Genomic DNA, 19,915 nt, shown 5'->3' with positions numbered 1-19,915 from the left:
GGGTGGAGGGGCGGGGAGAGGGGTGGAGGGGCGGGGAGAGGGGTGGAGGGGCGGGGAGAGGGGTGGAGGGGCGGGGAGAGGGGTGGAGGGGCGGGGAGAGGGGTGGAGGGGCGGGGAGAGGGGTGGAGGGGCGGGGAGAGGGGTGGAGGGGCGGGGAGAGGGGTGGAGGGGCGGGGAGAGGGGTGGAGGGGCGGGGAGAGGGGTGGAGGGGCGGGGAGAGGGGTGGAGGGGCGGGGAGAGGGGTGGAGGGGCGGGGAGAGGGGTGGAGGGGCGGGGAGAGGGGTGGAGGGGCGGGGAGAGGGGTGGAGGGGCGGGGAGAGGGGTGGAGGGGCGGGGAGAGGGGTGGAGGGGCGGGGAGAGGGGTGGAGGGGCGGGGAGAGGGGTGGAGGGGCGGGGAGAGGGGTGGAGGGGCGGGGAGAGGGGTGGAGGGGCGGGGAGAGGGGTGGAGGGGCGGGGAGAGGGGTGGAGGGGCGGGGAGAGGGGTGGAGGGGCGGGGAGAGGGGTGGAGGGGCGGGGAGAGGGGTGGAGGGGCGGGGAGAGGGGTGGAGGGGCGGGGAGAGGGGTGGAGGGGCGGGGAGAGGGGTGGAGGGGCGGGGAGAGGGGTGGAGGGGCGGGGAGAGGGGTGGAGGGGCGGGGAGAGGGGTGGAGGGGCGGGGAGAGGGGTGGAGGGGCGGGGAGAGGGGTGGAGGGGCGGGGAGAGGGGTGGAGGGGCGGGGAGAGGGGTGGAGGGGCGGGGAGAGGGGTGGAGGGGCGGGGAGAGGGGTGGAGGGGCGGGGAGAGGGGTGGAGGGGCGGGGAGAGGGGTGGAGGGGCGGGGAGAGGGGTGGAGGGGCGGGGAGAGGGGTGGAGGGGCGGGGAGAGGGGTGGAGGGGCGGGGAGAGGGGTGGAGGGGCGGGGAGAGGGGTGGAGGGGCGGGGAGAGGGGTGGAGGGGCGGGGAGAGGGGTGGAGGGGCGGGGAGAGGGGTGGAGGGGCGGGGAGAGGGGTGGAGGGGCGGGGAGAGGGGTGGAGGGGCGGGGAGAGGGGTGGAGGGGCGGGGAGAGGGGTGGAGGGGCGGGGAGAGGGGTGGAGGGGCGGGGAGAGGGGTGGAGGGGCGGGGAGAGGGGTGGAGGGGCGGGGAGAGGGGTGGAGGGGCGGGGAGAGGGGTGGAGGGGCGGGGAGAGGGGTGGAGGGGCGGGGAGAGGGGTGGAGGGGCGGGGAGAGGGGTGGAGGGGCGGGGAGAGGGGTGGAGGGGCGGGGAGAGGGGTGGAGGGGCGGGGAGAGGGGTGGAGGGGCGGGGAGAGGGGTGGAGGGGCGGGGAGAGGGGTGGAGGGGCGGGGAGAGGGGTGGAGGGGCGGGGAGAGGGGTGGAGGGGCGGGGAGAGGGGTGGAGGGGCGGGGAGAGGGGTGGAGGGGCGGGGAGAGGGGTGGAGGGGCGGGGAGAGGGGTGGAGGGGCGGGGAGAGGGGTGGAGGGGCGGGGAGAGGGGTGGAGGGGCGGGGAGAGGGGTGGAGGGGCGGGGAGAGGGGTGGAGGGGCGGGGAGAGGGGTGGAGGGGCGGGGAGAGGGGTGGAGGGGCGGGGAGAGGGGTGGAGGGGCGGGGAGAGGGGTGGAGGGGCGGGGAGAGGGGTGGAGGGGCGGGGAGAGGGGTGGAGGGGCGGGGAGAGGGGTGGAGGGGCGGGGAGAGGGGTGGAGGGGCGGGGAGAGGGGTGGAGGGGCGGGGAGAGGGGTGGAGGGGCGGGGAGAGGGGTGGAGGGGCGGGGAGAGGGGTGGAGGGGCGGGGAGAGGGGTGGAGGGGCGGGGAGAGGGGTGGAGGGGCGGGGAGAGGGGTGGAGGGGCGGGGAGAGGGGTGGAGGGGCGGGGAGAGGGGTGGAGGGGCGGGGAGAGGGGTGGAGGGGCGGGGAGAGGGGTGGAGGGGCGGGGAGAGGGGTGGAGGGGCGGGGAGAGGGGTGGAGGGGCGGGGAGAGGGGTGGAGGGGCGGGGAGAGGGGTGGAGGGGCGGGGAGAGGGGTGGAGGGGCGGGGAGAGGGGTGGAGGGGCGGGGAGAGGGGTGGAGGGGCGGGGAGAGGGGTGGAGGGGCGGGGAGAGGGGTGGAGGGGCGGGGAGAGGGGTGGAGGGGCGGGGAGAGGGGTGGAGGGGCGGGGAGAAGGGTGGAGGGGCGGGGAGAGGGGTGGAGGGGAGAGGGGTGGAGGGGAGAGGGGTGGAGGGGAGAGGGGTGGAGGGGAGAGGGGTGGAGGGGAGAGGGGTGGAGGGGAGAGGGGTGGAGGGGAGAGGGGTGGAGGGGAGAGGGTGGCGGGGAGAGGGTGGCGGGGAGAGGGTGGCGGGGAGAGGGTGGCGGGGAGAGGGTGGCGGGGAGAGGGTGGCGGGGAGAGGGTGGCGGGGAGAGGGTGGCGGGGAGAGCGGGGCGGGGAGAGCGGGGCGGGGAGAGCGGGGCGGGGAGAGCGGGGCGGGGAGAGCGGGGCGGGGAGAGCGGGGCGGGGAGAGCGGGGCGGGGAGAGCGGGGCGGGGAGAGCGGGGCGGTCCTGTATCGGTGTTTGGAGGACCCTCCAGCAGAGGGTTGGTGAACTGTAAGGGACCCCTGCCAAGAACAAAAGGGGACAGGCAGGCACAAGGTTGGCAAAAGTTTAGAAAGGAAAGGGGAAAAAGGGACAAAGAGGACAGGTTAATGCAAGTCCGGGAGGAATCCCAGATGAAAACGCCTACTGTCCAGTCAGCCACCCGAAATGTTTGGAGAAAGTAGACCCCACAACCTCCTATGTAAATGCAGACACTGGAAGCACCCCACTAGAGTTGCTAACAGCATTTACAGGAACCTGCAGAGACAAGGAAAGTCAAGAGGACAGAGAAACAGTAAGGGTGATGCCTCACCTAGTCGAAGTGCCAGATGGGTGTGCAGCAGAATCTGGGCAGATAACTGCAAGCAGGAGTGTCCCAGAGGAAAAAGGGAAGATTAGCAATCTACCCCCACAGACAGTAAAAAGGGGAACCAACCATCCCCTAAAGTTAAAAGCCTTTGCATGACTCATCAAACCACTGAGAGTTCAAAGCAGAACGGCCCACTGCTGCCGCCCATGAGCAAAACTCCAACCTAGGGATAATTAAACCTAACCCTCCCCCTGCAGACTTCAATAAGAACAAAGGCACCCTCGGCAGTCATGGAAATGTGAAAACTGAAAAACGTCTCCAAAAACCACATGTTTATTGGGATGTCAAAAAGGGCAGCACTGCTACCAAGATAAGATTGGCTGCAACAACTGTTAGGATTTCTGAATGCATGAGAGAGATGCATGTGTGTTTTCCTGTACTTATCTTCTCTCTAGTCCCTTTTAAAGAAATGCTCTTTATTTTAAAAAAATCGCATTTCATTCCGCTAGGTGTGGAGCGGTCATGAAAACCCCAAGAATGAGGCATATTAATTTCATCATATGAACATTAGTTTAAACTGATGCTGGGGTGAAGAAATGACTTGTTTAAAGAGATCACCAGACATTTGGCTGGAGGATATTTGCATACGAGACTGTGCTTGGAAAGACAAAGCAACTCTTCCCTGGTGCAATTAACCCAAATGGATTTTGATCACCAGATATTGAAGGTGCAAGGAAGCTCGCTTTCCAGTGTCTGCTAAGATGGAGAATTCATAAAGGCAAGAGTGATTTAACCAACTGGTCACATGACTAACCTGCTGCCCCAAGCTTTTTGAATTAGACACAGGACAGTTTGAAGACAGACTGCAATTTGCAACTGAACCTGGAACAAGAGAGCCTCTCTTCTGGCTGGCCCTCTCTCGTTTTCTCACAAACCTCCGGAGCCACTGAAGTCACTTAAACCTCAAGAGAGAAAAGACTCCTACAATGAAACAAGTTAAAGCGTGCACTGGACCCCAACGAACAGCAAGACTTACCGGCAACCAAAGACTCCACATCGAATTCAAAAGGACTGCAAATACAACCCAGCTACTGCCTCAAACTTTTCCCCTTTATTCCATCTTCTTTTCCTGTCTCTATGAGTGTGTTTATCACGTATGCATGCAGTTGCGTGTTTGTAGTCGTTAACCGAATTAGAGTTAAAGATTAATAAACTTCCACCTTTCTTGTCTAAATTTAAGAAAACCTGTCTAATTGATTTCTTTGTCTTACAATTGGAAAGCAGTGAACAAGGAGTCACTGAGGGGGAGCTAAAATCACGGTGTTTTTAAAATTAAACCCTGTTACGGGTTAACCAGACACAGACTGAGAGGGAACCCCTAGACTGCTTTCTCACCTGGTCATAACAATTATTAACACACAGGTTGAAATATGAAAGTTCCCTTCTAAATTAACCTAACACACACAAGTTGAATGAAAAATCAAGTTTCCTCTGCAGAGATTTCCTTACAAAAATACAAAAAAAAACTTTGGCCAAATACTTGTTAAATTTTGAAGGAAAAGTCTAAGATATGGTATGCTCCCAGTACTTTCTTCTGGCGTCCAAATACGCATAGATGGCTGTCACTAGGATCTTTTTGCAGCTGTTCTTTTCAGGCAACATCGAGGATTAGTCTAGCAGGCTTTCCAGGAGAATCACAGCATCAGTAGGCTTCTGCTGTTTACTTTGCTTAAGACATGTGACTTCCATTAAATGTTTTTAAACAAAGTCCCCAAGTCACTTCCAGTGATCTTTAAAAAAAACGAAGTCCAGCATGTACGGAATTTCTTCATACAGTCATAGAGATATACAGCACATAAACAGGCTCTTCGGCCCATCATGTCCATGCCGGCCATCAAGCACCTATTGTTTCTAATCCCATTTTCCAGCACTTGGTCCATAGCCTTGAATGCTATGGCATTTCAAGTGTTCATCTAAATGTTGTGAGGGCTCCTGCCTCTATCACCCCTTCAGGCAGTATGTTCCAGTTTCCAACCACCCTCTGGGTGAAAGATCTTTTCCTCAAATCCCCTCTAAACCTCTTGCCCCTTACCTTAAATCTATGCTCCCTGGTTATTGACCCCTTCACGAAAGGAAAAATTTCTTCCTATCTACCTTATTGATGCCCCTCATAATTTTGTATACCTCAATCAGGTCCCCCCTCAGCCTTCTCTGCTCTAAGGAAAACAACCCTAGCCTATCCAGTCTCATTTCAGGGCTGAAATGCTGCAACCCAGGCAACATCCTGGTGAACCTCCTCTGCACCCTCTCCAGTGCAATCACATGCTTCCTATAGTGTGACGACCAGAACTGTACATAGTACTCCAGCTGTTGGCCGAACTAGCGTTTTATCCAGCTTTTAAAAAAGTAGTAAAGAAACTAGCAAGCAGGACCTCAAAGGCACGAATCTCCAGATTACTCCTGGTGACAAGCATAAGTGATATAGAAATAGGCAGTTAGAGCAGATGAATGCATGGCTGAAGAGATGGTGCAGGAAGGAGGGCTTTAGATTCCTGAGACATTGGGATCAGTTCTGGGGGAGGCAGGACCTAAACAGGCTGGACGGGTTGCACCTCAGCAGAGTTGGGGCCAATGTCCTTGTGGGCTGTATGCTCATGCTATTGGGGAGACTTTAAACTAACTTGGCAGGGGTGTGGGAACCAGGAGACAAGTTGAGAGAGAAAAACCAGGTACAAAGAGAATTGGGGGAAACAGATATTACTAAAGTAGGAAATAGTAAGGTATTAGGTAGGGTCAGAGTAAAAGAAAATGCAATCAAATCTAAATTAGGCTAATAGTGCATGTATTTGAAAGCATGGAGCATGGTAAATAAGGTTGGTGAGCTCCAGGTGCAGATAGCCAAGTGGGAATACAATGTCAAGACAATAATGGAGATCTGACTCAAAAAAAGGCTCTGATGAAATGTCACTGAACTGAAATGTTAACTCTGCTCATCTCTCTACAGATGCTGCCAGACCTGCTGAGTATTTACAGCATTTCTTGTTTTTATTCCAAAAAAATGTAGGACTGGGTATAAATATTCCTGGATACAAGATGTTCAGGAAAGATGAGGAAGTAAAGAAAGGAGAAGAGGTGGCTATATTGATTAAGGATATCATAATGCTAGAAAGAGAGGATGTCCTCGAGGGGTCCAGGACAGAATCTATTTGGCTAGAGTTAAGAAACAAGAGAGTTACCATTACGCTACTGGGTGTCGTCTACAGGCCACCTACTAGTGGGAAAGATATAGAGGAACAAATTTACAATGAAATTACAGAAGTGTAGAAATTACAAAAGTATTTATAATGGGGTACTTGAATTATCCTCATATGGACTGCAACAGTATTAGTATAAAGGGCAGACAGGGGAAGAGTTTCTGAAATGCATTCAGGAGAAGTTTCTCTATCAGTGTCTTTCCGGCTCAATGAGGATGGAGGCATTGCTAGACCTCGTTCTGGGCAATGAGGTGGGACAAGTGGATCAAGTGCCAATAGGGGAGCATTTAGAGGACAGTGACCATAGTATCACAAGTTTTAAGTTAGCTATGGAAAAGGACAAGGAGCAATCCAGAGTTAAAGTAATTAACTGGGGCAGGGCCAAGTTCAATGGGGTGAGAAAGGATTTGGCCCAAGTAAATGGGAATCAAAGTTTGGCAGGCAAAACTGTCACAGAACAATGGGCTACCTTTAAAGTGGAGATCGTTCAGGTACAGTCGAGGTACATTCCCTCGAGGGGAAAAGTTAGGACCAACAAAACCAGAGTTCCCTGGATGATGAAACAGATAGACATTTCTTAAATGTTTTGACGGTTCCTGCCTCTACCACCTCTTCAGGCAGTGCGTTCCAGATTCCAACCACACTCTGGGTGAAAAAGAATTTCCTCAAATCCCCTCTAAACTCCTATCTATCAATGCCTCTCATAATTTTGTATACCTCAATCATGTCCCCCTCAGCCTTCTCTGCTCTAAGGAAAACAACCCTAGTCTATCCAGTCTCTCTTCATACGTGAAATGCTCCAGCCCAGGCAACATCCTGATGAATCTCCTCTGCACCCTCTCCAGTGCAATCACATCCTTCCTATAGTGTGGTGCCCAGAACTATACACAGTACTCCAGCTGTGGCCTAACTAGCATTTTATACAGCTGTGTATGGCCTTTACACTTCCCAATATGACCTTACTAAATAAACATGGGCTACCCTTTGATTTGTAACCCCCCTCGGTTTGTTTGCCAGCTTCTCAAATCAGGTGTTTTCATTTGTCTTGCATTAAAAAATTCAATTCCCAAATTGAAAGTTGCCTCTAGAAAATTAATTCAAACTATGAACCAGGTGATGGTAACTTCGAGCACAATGATGTTTTTCATTAAAATAATAATTTGCAACATAATGATTAGCTTTTCATCCCCACAATAAAAACATGGCTCTTACTTTTCTTGAATTGTTTTTTGAAGGCTTTTTTCATGTTGATGGAATCCAAGTGGAAAAGGCTGGGAGCCCCTTATGAGACTTTAAAGGAGTCGTATGCGGCTCCGGAGTCTCAGGTTGCAGACTCCTATTGCAGACAAAGCACGGTTGGAGATAGGACATTAGCTCATGAGCACAGAAGGGTTGGCTTAGTAGTGGATTTTTTTTTTGGGTTGGGTAATTGCAGCAGTTCTGAAAGGAAAGGAGACAGCCTCCCAAGAGAGGGAACAGTTTACACTATCAGTTAACATGGGGGGTTGGGGGGGGGAAAGAGAGGGGGAAACGTGTTCTGAGATTATTTAGAGGCTGAATACTGTTGCTGAAGAAAGTTAAAATTGTTTAGTTCTGATTTCTAACTGCTATATGAATGCTACTTGAGCCAGTCAAATACAAATATGATACATACTTAGATGTGTTAAAAATGTTAGATGCAACACATATACACACAATACATCTTTCCTACATATCACAACAGGTCTCTTGTTGCATTGCTCATAAGTTGGTATGCTGTTTAATAAATGTAGTGTCAAGAAAAACGATATGGCAAATAAGATTAATTCATTGGTTGGAAACTTACATTAAAATTTTAATGGAAAAAATCCTGCAGTTAACTTTTTAAAAACTGGCAGCCCAGATGCCCACTGCAATTTGCATTTGAAATACCTTTTCACATTCCAAGGCCCAACCAGAGAGTGGTCTGAGGAGCACGGACCCAGAACAATGTTTTGCTCTAAGTGATTGAATTACTTAAGATTACTTCATTAACATGGCATTCAAGGCAATACTAACAGCTTGACTTTGAAAGAGTGTAAACATTGGCATCCTGAGGCCTGGGGAGCCAATTCCGAACCTTGAATCCCATTAGTTAGTTCCCGAGACAGATGTGACCGTCTGTCCATCGCTGTGAAAGCTGAGAGTTTCCTTGAACAAAAGGAGTCAAGCCAGTAACTCAGACTGTGCAGCAGCGGAAAGGGTATGTGCCTCCCTCCCTCACCACAGATAATACAAGTTTGAAAACTGTCTACAACTGTGGACCCTCCAAGCCTACAGATTGCGACAGACAGAGACCAGGGGAAAAGAGCCACCTACGAGTTTGCCTCCAAGAAAGCCCTGAGCCAAACGGGCCAGGCACAAAGTGCACTTTGACCAGCCAAAGACTTCAAGAATACAACTTCTGCCGGAAGACCACCGAATCATCCAACCTCACAGGCTGTGTAATTAATTTCCATTTATTCTGGACTCTGATCCAACCACAAAATCTACTTTTCACTCTGTAATCTATTTGTGTGTGTGTGTGTGAGAGAGATTCCCGTGGGAATGTGTGTGTGAATTTGTAGTGTTTTTTTTTATATGCTGGGTTAAGATTGATAAGTATAATAAACTTACCTCTTTCTTGTTCAAACTCAAGAAAACCTGTCCAATTGGTTCTTTCACGATCACATTCAAGGTAAATGGTAAAACACTCACTGAGGTGGTTGGCACAACCACTGTTTAAAAAAAGGAATAAACCCTGTTGTGGCCAAATAAGAGGAAGGGCAAGAGGGGAGCCTGTGACCCCCCCTCCTCACCTGGCCGTAACAGTAGGAATATTATACCATGTAATCTAAAAAGTATTATTCTGCTCAGATGATGCCTGATGGCTAAGATCACAAAGCCTTTTTGTTAAATAAACACAGACACAGGTCAGCATATAATTTTCACTTTGTCAGGCAAAGTTAAAGATTGAAATTTGCTCATCAGTTTCAAGCTGCAGCTCAAAAGCATCCACCAAGAGATGAAGTTGCTTTGAATTAGGTTCGTGGCTGGCAAGAGCAACTCACGTGAATATAATACCTAATATGTCTCAAAAGGTACTGAAGTCATCGTGAAATCTCAACTGACAAAGCAGTTTTCAGTACTAAGTTTTCTTACCTTCATTGTCAATCCACTTCAGTGTAATAGGCTGATCCTGCTGTAAACAGCACATATCCCTCACTTCAGAACACATTCCATCATAAGTGATTGCAGCATCAAGGTCTGTGATGAGTATGTCCCTGTTGAGAACAAAAGGTACAGCAATCTAAACATGAACTGCTTCACCATTCCTTCAGCAGATATTCATTTCCCTGATGGAAAATTCCTATATTTCCACATCTGAAAACATACTTCAAGTGCACTGCAGTGAAACAGACATGAAAGATTTGTTAATTTATTTCTCACATGCACTGAACCTTTGCCAACAAACCACTCATAGGATTATGAGCCACAGAATCTACAGCTACAACACTGGTATCTACCTGGCAATGTGGAAAATTGCCAATGTTAAGTCCTGTGCAATAAAAGCAGGACAAATCTAACCCGGCCAATTACTGCCCTATCAGTCTACTCCCGATGATCAACAAAGTGATAGAAGGGGTCGTCGACATTGCTATCAAATGACATTTGCTCAGCAATAACCTACTCAGTAACGCTCAGTTTGGGTTCTGCCAGAGCCACTCAGCTCCTGACCTCATTACAGCCTTGGTCCAAACATGGATAAAACAGCTAAACTCCAGAAGTGAGGTAAGAGTGGCTGCCCTTGACATCAAGGCAGCATTTAACCGAGAATGGCATCAAGCAGCCCTAGCAAAACTAGAGTTAATGGGAATCGGGGGAAAACTCTCTGCTGGTTGGAATCACAGCTAGCACAAAGGAAGATGGCTGTGTTTGTTCGAGGTCAACCATCTCAGTCCCAGGACATTACTACAGGATCTCCTCAGGGCAGTGTCTTAGGCCCAACCATCTTCAGCTGCTTCATCAATGACCTTCCCTCCATCACAAGGTCAGAAGTGGGGATGCTCGCTGATGGTTGCACAATGTGCAGCACCATTCGCAACTCCTCAGATACTCAAGCAGCCCATTTCCATATGCAGTAAGACCTGGCCAACATCCAGGCTTGGGCTGAAAGGTGGCAAGCAACATTTGCACCACACACGAGCCAGGAAATGACCATCTCCCCTTGACATTCAATGGCATTACCATTGCTGAAGCCCCCACTATCAACATCCTGGGGGTTACCATTGACCAGAAACTGAACTGAACCAGCCATATAAATGCTGTAGCTACAAGAGCAGGTCAGAGGCTGGGAATTCTGCAGCGCGTAACTCACCTCCAGTCTCCCCAATGTCTGTCCACCATCTACAAGGCACAAGTCAGGAGTGCGATGGAATACTCTTCACTTGCCTAGATGGGTACAGCTCCAACAACACTCAAGAAGCTCAACACCATCCAGGACAAAGCAGTCTGCTTGATTGGCACCCATCCACCACTGACGCACAGTGGCAGCAGTGCGTACCATCTACAAGATTTACTGCAGCAACTCACCAACGCTCCTTCAACAGAACCTTCCAAACCAGTGATCTCTACCACCTGGAAAGACAAGGGCGGTAGATGCATGGGAACACCACCACCTGCAAGTTTCCCTCCAAGCCACACACCATCCTGACTGTGAATTATTCTGCTGTCCCTTCACTGTCGCAAGGTCAAGATCCTGGAACTCCCTTTGTAACAGCATGGTTGGTGCACCTACACCCCAAAGACTGCAGCGGTTCAAGAAGACAGCTCACCACCACCTTCTCAAGGGCAATTCGGGATGGGCAACAAATGCAGGCCTAGCCAGCGATGCCCACAACCCACGAAAGAATTTAAAAAAACAATTGATAGATGAAATGGAATAAGTTTCAATTTATTCATATTAATGCCCTGCAATGTGTTTTTGAAGCAATATCATACATTTTACTAACTGCCATGAAATAATAATTGTACCACCCGAGTAAACATCCCAATTATATTTTTCTCTGAATTGCTTCTTCCATCCATGCACTGCAACTTTTATATTCTTTCATGGGATTTGGGTGCAGCTAGCAACATCAGCATTTGTTGCCCATCCCTAACTGATCTCAACAACTGAGTGGCTTGCTAGGCCATTTCAGAGGGCAGTTAAGAGTCAACCACATTGCTACAGGTGTGGAATCACATGTGGGCCTTGTAGTTCTGATGAAAGGTCGCAGGCCTGAAACATTAACTCTGCTCCTCTCTCCATAGATGCTGCCTGACCTGCTAAGTATTTCCAGTACTTTGTTTTTATTTCAGATTTCCAACATCTGCAGTATTTTGCTTTTATTGTATCCACTGGAGTTTAGAAGAGCAAGAGGCAACTTGATTGTAACATACAAGATCTTGAGGGGTCTTGACAGGGTGGATATGGAAAGGATGTTTCCTCTTGTGGAAGAATCTAGAACTGTGGGTCACTTTAAAAAAACGGGTCGCCCATTTAAGACAGAGATGAGGAGAAGGTTTTTCTCTCAGAGGGTCGTGAGTCTTAGGAACTCTCTTCCTCAAAAGGCGGTGGAATCAGAGTCTTTGAATATTTGTAAGGCAGAGGTAGATAGATTCTTGATAAGCAAGGGGGTGAAAGGTTAATCAAGAGTGGAAAGGAATGTGGAGTTGAGATTACAAACAGATCAGCCATGATCTTGTTCAATGGCAGAGCTGGCTCAAGGGGCCGAGTGGCCTCCTGCTGCTCCTAATTCATATGTTTGTATGGATGTATATTACCCCTACACCCTCGCCTCCCCTCTGAATGGGAGTTAGGGAGGAAATCCTTCACATGGTGCATACAAACAGAGAAACATAGAAAATAGGAGCAAGAGTAAGCCATTTGGCCCTTCGGGCCTGCTCCGCCATTCAAAAAAGATCATGGCTGATCGTCCAATTCAGTACCCGGTTTCCGCTTTTTCCCCATATCCCTTGATCCCTTTGGCATTAAGAAATATATCTATCTCCTTCTTGAATATATTTAATGATTTGGCCTCAACTGCCTTCTGCAGTAGAGAACTCCACAGGTTCACCACCCTCAGTGAAGAAGTTTCTCCTCATCTCAGTTCTAAATGGTACACCCAGTATCATGAGACTGTGACCCCTGGTTCTGGACTCCCCAGCCATCGGGAACATCCTCCTTGCATCTAGCCTGTCAAATCCTGTTAGAATTTTGTACATTTCTATGAGATCCCCTCTCATTCTTCTAAACTCTAGTGAATATAGGCCGAGTCGACTCTCCTCATAGGTCAATCCTGCCATTCCAGGAATCAGCCTAGTAAATCTTCTTTGCACTCCCTCCATGGCAAGAACATCCTTCCTCAGTTAAGGAGACCAGAACTGCACACAATACTCCAGATGTGGTCTCACCAAAGCCCTGTATAATTGCAATAAGACATCCTTGTTCCTGTACTCAAATCCTCTTAGAATGAAGGCCAACATACCATTTGCCTTCCTAATTGCTTGCTGCACCTGAATGCTTGCTTTCAGCGACTGGTGTACAAGGACACTCAGGTCTCATTGCACTTCACCCTTTCCCAATCTATCACCATTCAGATAATAATCTACCTTTCTGTTTTTACAACCAAGGTAGATAACCTCATATTTATCCATGTTACTGCATCTGCCATGCATTTGCCCAGTCACCCAACTTGTCCAAATCACATTGGAGCCTCGCTGCATCCTCCTCACACTTCACTTTCCCCCTCAGCTTTGTGTCATCTGCAAACTTGGAAATGTTACATTTAGCTCCCTCACCCAAGTCATCAATATATATTGTGAATAGCTGGGGCCCAAGCACTGATCCCTGCAGTACTCCACTAGTCACTGTCTGCCACCCATTTATTCCTACTCTCTATTTCCTGTCGGTCAACCAATTCAAGATCCATGCCAGTATATTACCTCCAATCCCATGTGCTTTAATTTTGTACACTAACCTCTTATTTAGGACCTTATCAAAAGCTTTCTGAAAATCCAAATACACCACATCCACTGGTTCTCCCTTATCTATTCTACTAGTTACATCCTCAAAAAACTCCAGTAGATTTGTTAAGCACGATTTCCCTTTCGTAAACCCATGCTGACTTGTGCAAAGGTTTCAACCTTCAACAGGAAAATACAGTACTTTTTTTTAAAATGCAAATTAATAAAATACATTAGATGTGAAAACAGCCATATAGACCATGTCAGACTCCAAGTTCAGTCTGCATTCAATTAGCTAATCGCTTCAGTGACAGGTATGGAGACACTACCATTTCGCTCAGCACCATTCTGCTGAAATACACAAAATCATGGACAGGGTTCTGTTTTCTCATTTCGATCCAGTGACCTCTACTGAGAGAGCAATCGATTAGCAACTGGATGGTCATGTCCTCCTCCCACCCAAATCAAATAACTTGCCAACATTCAATGTGCTGATTCACAAACCAAGATTAGTCAGTCACATGGGCAAGCTAGGAGAGGACTTCCACTACCTATGGAATGTCATTCCAGCATGATCGCACGAGTCACCAAAGAGCAGGAAAAAAATAGGAACAGCAGCAGTGCCTGGCACAGCATTAATGACCCCACCCTCTTCAACTCGCATTACAGTCCACTGCAACAAAAAAAAAACATGAGAAATGGTGGAAAAGAAGAATCCTACATGTGTGCCCGGCAGCTAACCTATTCAACTACACTCTTGGTTTTGGTGATTACAGTTGCAGGCTCTCAGTACAAACCTGACTGATCGACAGAATTCGTTAAGTTGAACCTTCTTTTCAAGGTCCCAATGCATCATGCTCCAAGAATCAACTGAAAGGGCAGATTTGCATGATGGAGGTCCAGAACAGTTGCCTGCCTGCAAATAGCTAGGTGGTTGCACCAGTGCAACTCATCAATATGAGGGGGGATAATAGTTTCACCATTTCCTGGCAAGCTAGTGGCTAAGGCTTTTGCAGAGAAAGCAGTCATAGAACACAGAAACAGGCCCTTCGTGTCTGTGCCAGTCATCAAGCACCGAATTATTCTAATCCCAATTTCCAGCACTTGGCCGGTAGCCTTGTATGCTATGGCATTTCAAGTGCTCATCTAAATACTGGTTAAATGTTGTGAGGGTTCCTGCCTCTACCACCTCTTCGGGCAGTGTGTTCCAGATTCCAACCACCCTCTGAGTTTAGTTTAGTTTAGAGATACAGCACTGAAACAGGCCCTTCGGCCCACCGAGTCTGTGCCAACCATCAACCACCCATTTATACTAATCCTACACTAATTCCATATTCCTACCACATCCCCACCTGTCCCTATATTTCCCTACCACCTACCTATACTAGGGACAATTGCTAATGGCCAATTTACCTATCAACCTGCAAGTCTTTGGCATGTGGGAGGAAACCGGAGCACCCGGAGGAAACCCACGCAGACACAGGGAGAACTTGCAAACTGCACACAGGCGAAAAAATGTTTCCTCATATCCCCTCTAAACCTCCTGCCCCTTACCTTAAATCTATGCCCCCTGGTTATTGACCCCTCTGCCAAGGGAAAAAGTTTCTTCCCATCTAATCTATTGATGCTCATTACTTTGTATACCTCAATCATGTCCCCCTCAGCCTTCTCTGCTCTAAGGAAAACAACCCTAGCCTTTTCAGTCTCTCTTCATAACTGAAATGCTCCAGTCCAGGCAATATCCTGGTGAATCTCCTCTGCACCCTCTCAAGAGCAATCACATCCTTCCTATAATGTGGCAACCAGAACTGTACGCAGTACTCCAGCTGTTTTATACAGCTCCATCATAACCTCCCTGCTCTTCTATTCGATGCCTCGGCTGACAAAGGCAAGTATCCCATATGCCTTCCCAACCAGCTTATCTACCTGTGCTGCTGCCTTCAGTGATCTATGGACAAGTGCACCAAGATCCCTCTCACCTTCTGTACTTCCTAGGATCCTACCATCCATTGTATATTCCCTTGCCTTGTTAGTCCTCCCAAAATGCATCACCTCACACTTCTCAGGATTAAATTCCATTTGCCACTGCTCTGCCTGTCTTACCAGCCCATCTATATTGTCCTGTAATCTGAGGGTTCCCTCCTCACTATATGCAACACCACCAATTTTCATGTCGTCTGCAAACATGATCATACCTCCTATATTCACGTCTGAATCATTAATGTACACTACAAACAGCAAGGGTTCCAGCACCGATCCCTGCGGTACACCACTGGTCACAGGCTTCCACTTGCAAAAACAACCCTTGACCATTACCCTCTGCCTCCTGCCACCAAGCCAATTTTGGATCCACTTTGCCAAATTGCCTTGGATCCCATGGGCTCTTACCTTCTTAACCAATCTCCCATGTGGGATCTTATCAAAAGCCTTACTTAAGTCCACGTAGTCTACATCAACTACTTTACCCTCATCTATACATCTAGTCACTGCCTCGAAAAATTCAATCAAGTTAGTTAGACACAATCTCCCCCTGACAAAGCCATGCTGACCATCCCTGATTAATCCCTGCCTCTTCAAGTGGAGATTTATCCTGTCCCTCAGAATATTTTCCCAATCACTGATGTTAGGCAGTGGGGGGAACAGAAGTGGCAAGAAAAATGAATTGTCTTCCTGAAGACGAGGGAGTCAGTGCTGAAAAGTGCAATCATCTACTTTTTGCACACAAGGATTCCTAAATCAGGTAAAAATAAGCTTAAGGAGCAGTAAAGCTCACTCCCACCTGTCCCAGCATATACTAGCAAAAAATGCACTCCAAATTCAAGACGCATATTCTATGGAATCAGCTCAACTCTCTCAACTCCTCCACTGCCTCTGCATGATCATAACAATTTTCTAACATCCAGTCTTGGCTAAATCTCAACTTTCTCCAGCTAAACAATGGAAGAACCAAAGGCATCATTTTCAATCTATTCCTCTGATGCAGGGTAGACCAAACTCTTGGCAACCTCTGTGCCCTGTTCAGCCATGAGCTGTGCTTCTAACTGCATCAAAAAGATCATCTACTTCCATCTCCTTCTCACCCGCTTCTGCCACTACTTCAACATTTATGCTACTGAACTCCTCATTTAAGCCTGTCACTTCAGATTCAATTACGACTGCTCGCTATAAATTTCAAGTTACTCAAAACTTTGATGCCTGTACACCTGTCTGACAAAATCCCACTCATCCATCAACCCTGTCCTCACTGATTTACATTAGCTTCCAGCCCTACAGCATCTCAAATTTAGAAGCAAAGAGAGTATGAAGAGACTGACAGCTGACATAAAAGAGAATCCCAAAGTCTTCTACAGGTATTTAAATAGTAAAAGGGTGGTAAAAGGTGGAGTCAGACTGATTAGAGACCAAAAGGGAGATTTACGTGTGGAGGCAGAGGGAATAGCTGAGGTATTAACTGAATACTTGGCAAATGTCTTTACCAAGGAAGAAAATGCTAACCAGGCCACAGTGAAAGAGTAGGTAATTAATACACTAGAAGGATTTAAAGTTGATAAGGAGTAAGTATTAGATAGGCTGTCTATACTTAAAGGTGACGAAGCACCAGAGCCGGATGAAATGCATCCAAGGATACTGAGGGAACTGAGAGTGAAAATTGTGGAGGCACTGGACATAATTTTCCAGTCTTCCTTAGACTTAGAGGTGGTGCCAGAGGACAGGAGAAATGCAAACGTTACACCCTTGTTCAAAAAAAGGTATAAAAATAAGCCCAACAACTACAGCCCAGTCAGTTTAACTTCGGTGGTGGGGAAACTTCTAGAAACAATAATTCAGGACTAAATTAATAGTCACATGGACAAATGCAGGTTAATTAAGGAAAGCCAGCATGGATTCATGAAGGGAAAATCATGTTCAACTATCTTTCTGGAGTTTTTTTCCAACAGGTAACAGAGAAGGTTGATGAGAGTAATGCTGTTGATGTGGTGTACATGGACTTCCGAAAGGCATTTGCGACAGTGCCCAACAGACTTGTGAACAAAATTATAGCTCATAGACTAAAAGGGACAGTATCACCATGGATACACAATTGACTGAGTGATAGGTAACAGAGAGTAGCAGTTAACAGATGTTTTTCTGACTGGAAAAAAATTTGTAGTGGAGTTAGGATATAAGCAGCAGAGTTTTGGATGAGCTCAAGTTTGAGGAGGATGAAAGGTGGGAAGCCAGCCAGGAGTGTGTTAGAATAGTCAAGTCTAGAGTTAGCAAAGGCATGCACAAAAGCTTCAGAAGCAGATCAGCTGAGGCAAGGGAGGAATCGGACATTGTTACATAGGTAGAAATAGGCAGTCCTAGTGACCGTGTGGATGTGTGGTCAGAAGCTCATCTTGGAGTCGAATATGACACAAAGATTGCAAACAGTTTGATTCTGCCTCAGACAGCTGCCAGAGAAGGAGATGGAGTCAGTTGTTAGGGAACGGAGTTTGTGGAGGGGATCGAAGACAATAGCTTCCACTTCTCACTCCTCCTTGAAGACCGTCCTTGAAACCCATCTCTTTGACCAAACTTTTTGCCACCATTCCTAACTTTAATCTGGCTCTGCATCTGTTTTTCTTAACACCTTTAAAGCACTTTGAGTATTTTTCTATGGTAAATGTACCATATAAATGCAAATTGTTTTTGTTCTGTGGTGCCTCACAGAAAACTGATACAAACTACCTTTGCTGCACTTCTTCGATCATATTTTTTAAAGAAGCTTAAGTCTGATAACGCATGACTTATCTCTAGAACTCTGTGCTGACTGGCCTGAGTAACTAATTTCTCCAAGTACTTAGTAATTTCAACCCATTGTCAGATTCTCAGACAGGGAGCAACCGACAGCTCATTAACGTCTCATTTGATGCTCCCAACCTTTATCTACCAGTTCTCAGACAATTCTGCGAATTTTAAACTGAATTAAACTGCCAATACTCCAATCTTATTCTTCCTAATAAAGTACATGGGCTATATAGAGGAAATGTTTTAACTCGATTTTCAGCATGTGTAGAAGTTAAGATGCTTTTACGTGAAAAGGAATGTGAACCTGGTGAACTAACAGATCCTGATTGGTTACAAAAGTTTTATTTCATGGTTGATACCACTTCGCATTTAAATATTCTTAATGGAAACCTACCAGTACAGGGAACCATAGCCCTCCTACTTTTAGAAAAAGTGCTCTCTTTAAAGTGAATATTGGAATTATTTAGATGGGTTAGTTTTTGTCCAGTGTGTGCAGGAGGGTTTTCTGACACAGTATGTAGACAGGCCAACCAGGGGCGATGCCACATTGGATTTGGTACTGGGAAATGAACCCGGCCAGGTGTTAGATTTAGATGTAGGTGAGCACTTTGGTGATAGTGATCACAATTCGGTTAGGTTTACCTTAGCGATGGGCAGGGACAGGTATATACCGCAGGGCAAGAATTATAACTGGGGGAAAGGAAATTATGATGCGATTAGGCAAGATTTAGGATGTGTAGGATGGGGAAGGAAACTGCAGGGGATGGGAACAATCGAAATGTGGAGCTTATTCAAGGAGCAGCTACTGCGTGTCCTTGATAAGTATGTACCTGTGAGGCAGGAAGGAAGTTGTCGTGCGAGGGAGCCGTGGTTTACTAAAGAAGTTGATGCGCTTGTCAAGAGGAAGAAGAAGGCTTATGTTAGGATGAGACGTGAAGGCTCAGTTAGGGCGCTTGAGAGCTACAAGCTAGCCAGGAAGGATCTAAAGGGAGAGCTAAGAAGAGCAAGGAGAGGACACGAGAAGTCATTGGTGGATCGGATCAGGGAAAACCCTAAGGCTTTCTATAGGTATATCAGGAATAAAAGAATGACTAGAGTTAGATTAGGGCCAATCAAGGATAGTAGTGGGAAGTTGTGTGTGGAATCAGAGGAGATAGGGGAAGTGTTAAATGAATATTTTGCGTCAGTATTTACAGTAGAGAAAGAAAATGTTGTTGAGAATACTGAGATTCAGGCTACGAGGCTAGATGGGATTGAGGTTCACAAGGAGGAGGTGTTAGCCATTTTGGAAAGTGTGAAAATAGATAAGTCCCCTGGGCCAGATGGGATTTATCCTAGGATTCTCTGGGAAGCTAGGGAGGAGATTGCAGAGCCTTTGTCCTTGATCTTTATGTCGTCATTGTCGACAGGAATAGTGCTGGAAGACTGGAGGATTGCAAATGTTGTCCCCTTGTTCAAGAAGGGGAGTAGAGACAGCCCTGGTAATTATAGACCTGTGAGCCTTACTTCGGTTGTGGGTAAAATGTTGGAAAAGGTTATAAGAGACAGGATTTATAATTATCTTGAAAAGAATAAGTACATTAGAGATAGTCAGCACGGTTTTGCGACGGGTAGGTCGTGCCTCACAAACCTTATTGAGTTTTTCGAGAAGGTGACCAAACAGGTGGATGAGGGTAAAGCAGTGGATGTGGTGCATATGGATTTCAGTAAGGCGTTTGATAAGGTTCCCCACGGTAGGCTATTGCAGAAAATACGCAAGTATGGGGTTGAAGGTGATTTAGAGCTTTGGATCAGAAATTGGCTAGCTGAAAGAAGACAGAGGGTGGTGGTTGATGGCAAATGTTCATCCTGGAGTTTAGTTACTAGTGGTGTACCGCAAGGATCTGTTTTAGGGCCACTGCTGTTTGTCATTTTTATAAATGACCTGGAAGAGGGTGTAGAAGGGTGGGTTAGTAAATTTGCAGATGACACTAAGGTCGGTGGAGTTGTGGATAGTGCCGAAGGATGTTGTCGAGTACAGAGAGACATAGATAGGCTGCAGAGCTGGGC

At 47.9% G+C, this 19,915-nt stretch overlaps 1 protein-coding gene across 2 annotated transcripts in view; it reads right to left on the bottom strand.

The window, feature by feature from the left end:
- Positions 1–19,915, bottom strand: part of prkcz (protein kinase C, zeta) — a 744,042-nt gene that overhangs the window by 655,169 nt on the left and 68,958 nt on the right. Inside the window, exon 2 of one of the 2 annotated variants that reach the window (XM_068017159.1) lies at positions 9,251–9,372. The exons of the other annotated variant lie outside the window; for it this stretch is intronic. Coding sequence (XP_067873260.1) covers positions 9,251–9,372 — 122 coding nt within the window. The remainder of the gene's footprint in view (positions 1–9,250; positions 9,373–19,915) is intronic. 2 annotated transcript variants of the gene reach the window in all.

Source organism: Heterodontus francisci, chromosome 37 (genome assembly GCF_036365525.1).
Source record: "Heterodontus francisci isolate sHetFra1 chromosome 37, sHetFra1.hap1, whole genome shotgun sequence".
Taxonomy (NCBI): Eukaryota; Metazoa; Chordata; class Chondrichthyes; order Heterodontiformes; family Heterodontidae; genus Heterodontus; species Heterodontus francisci.
The sequence above is the reverse complement of the archived record's forward strand: the minus strand, read 5'-3'. Positions and strand labels throughout refer to the sequence as shown.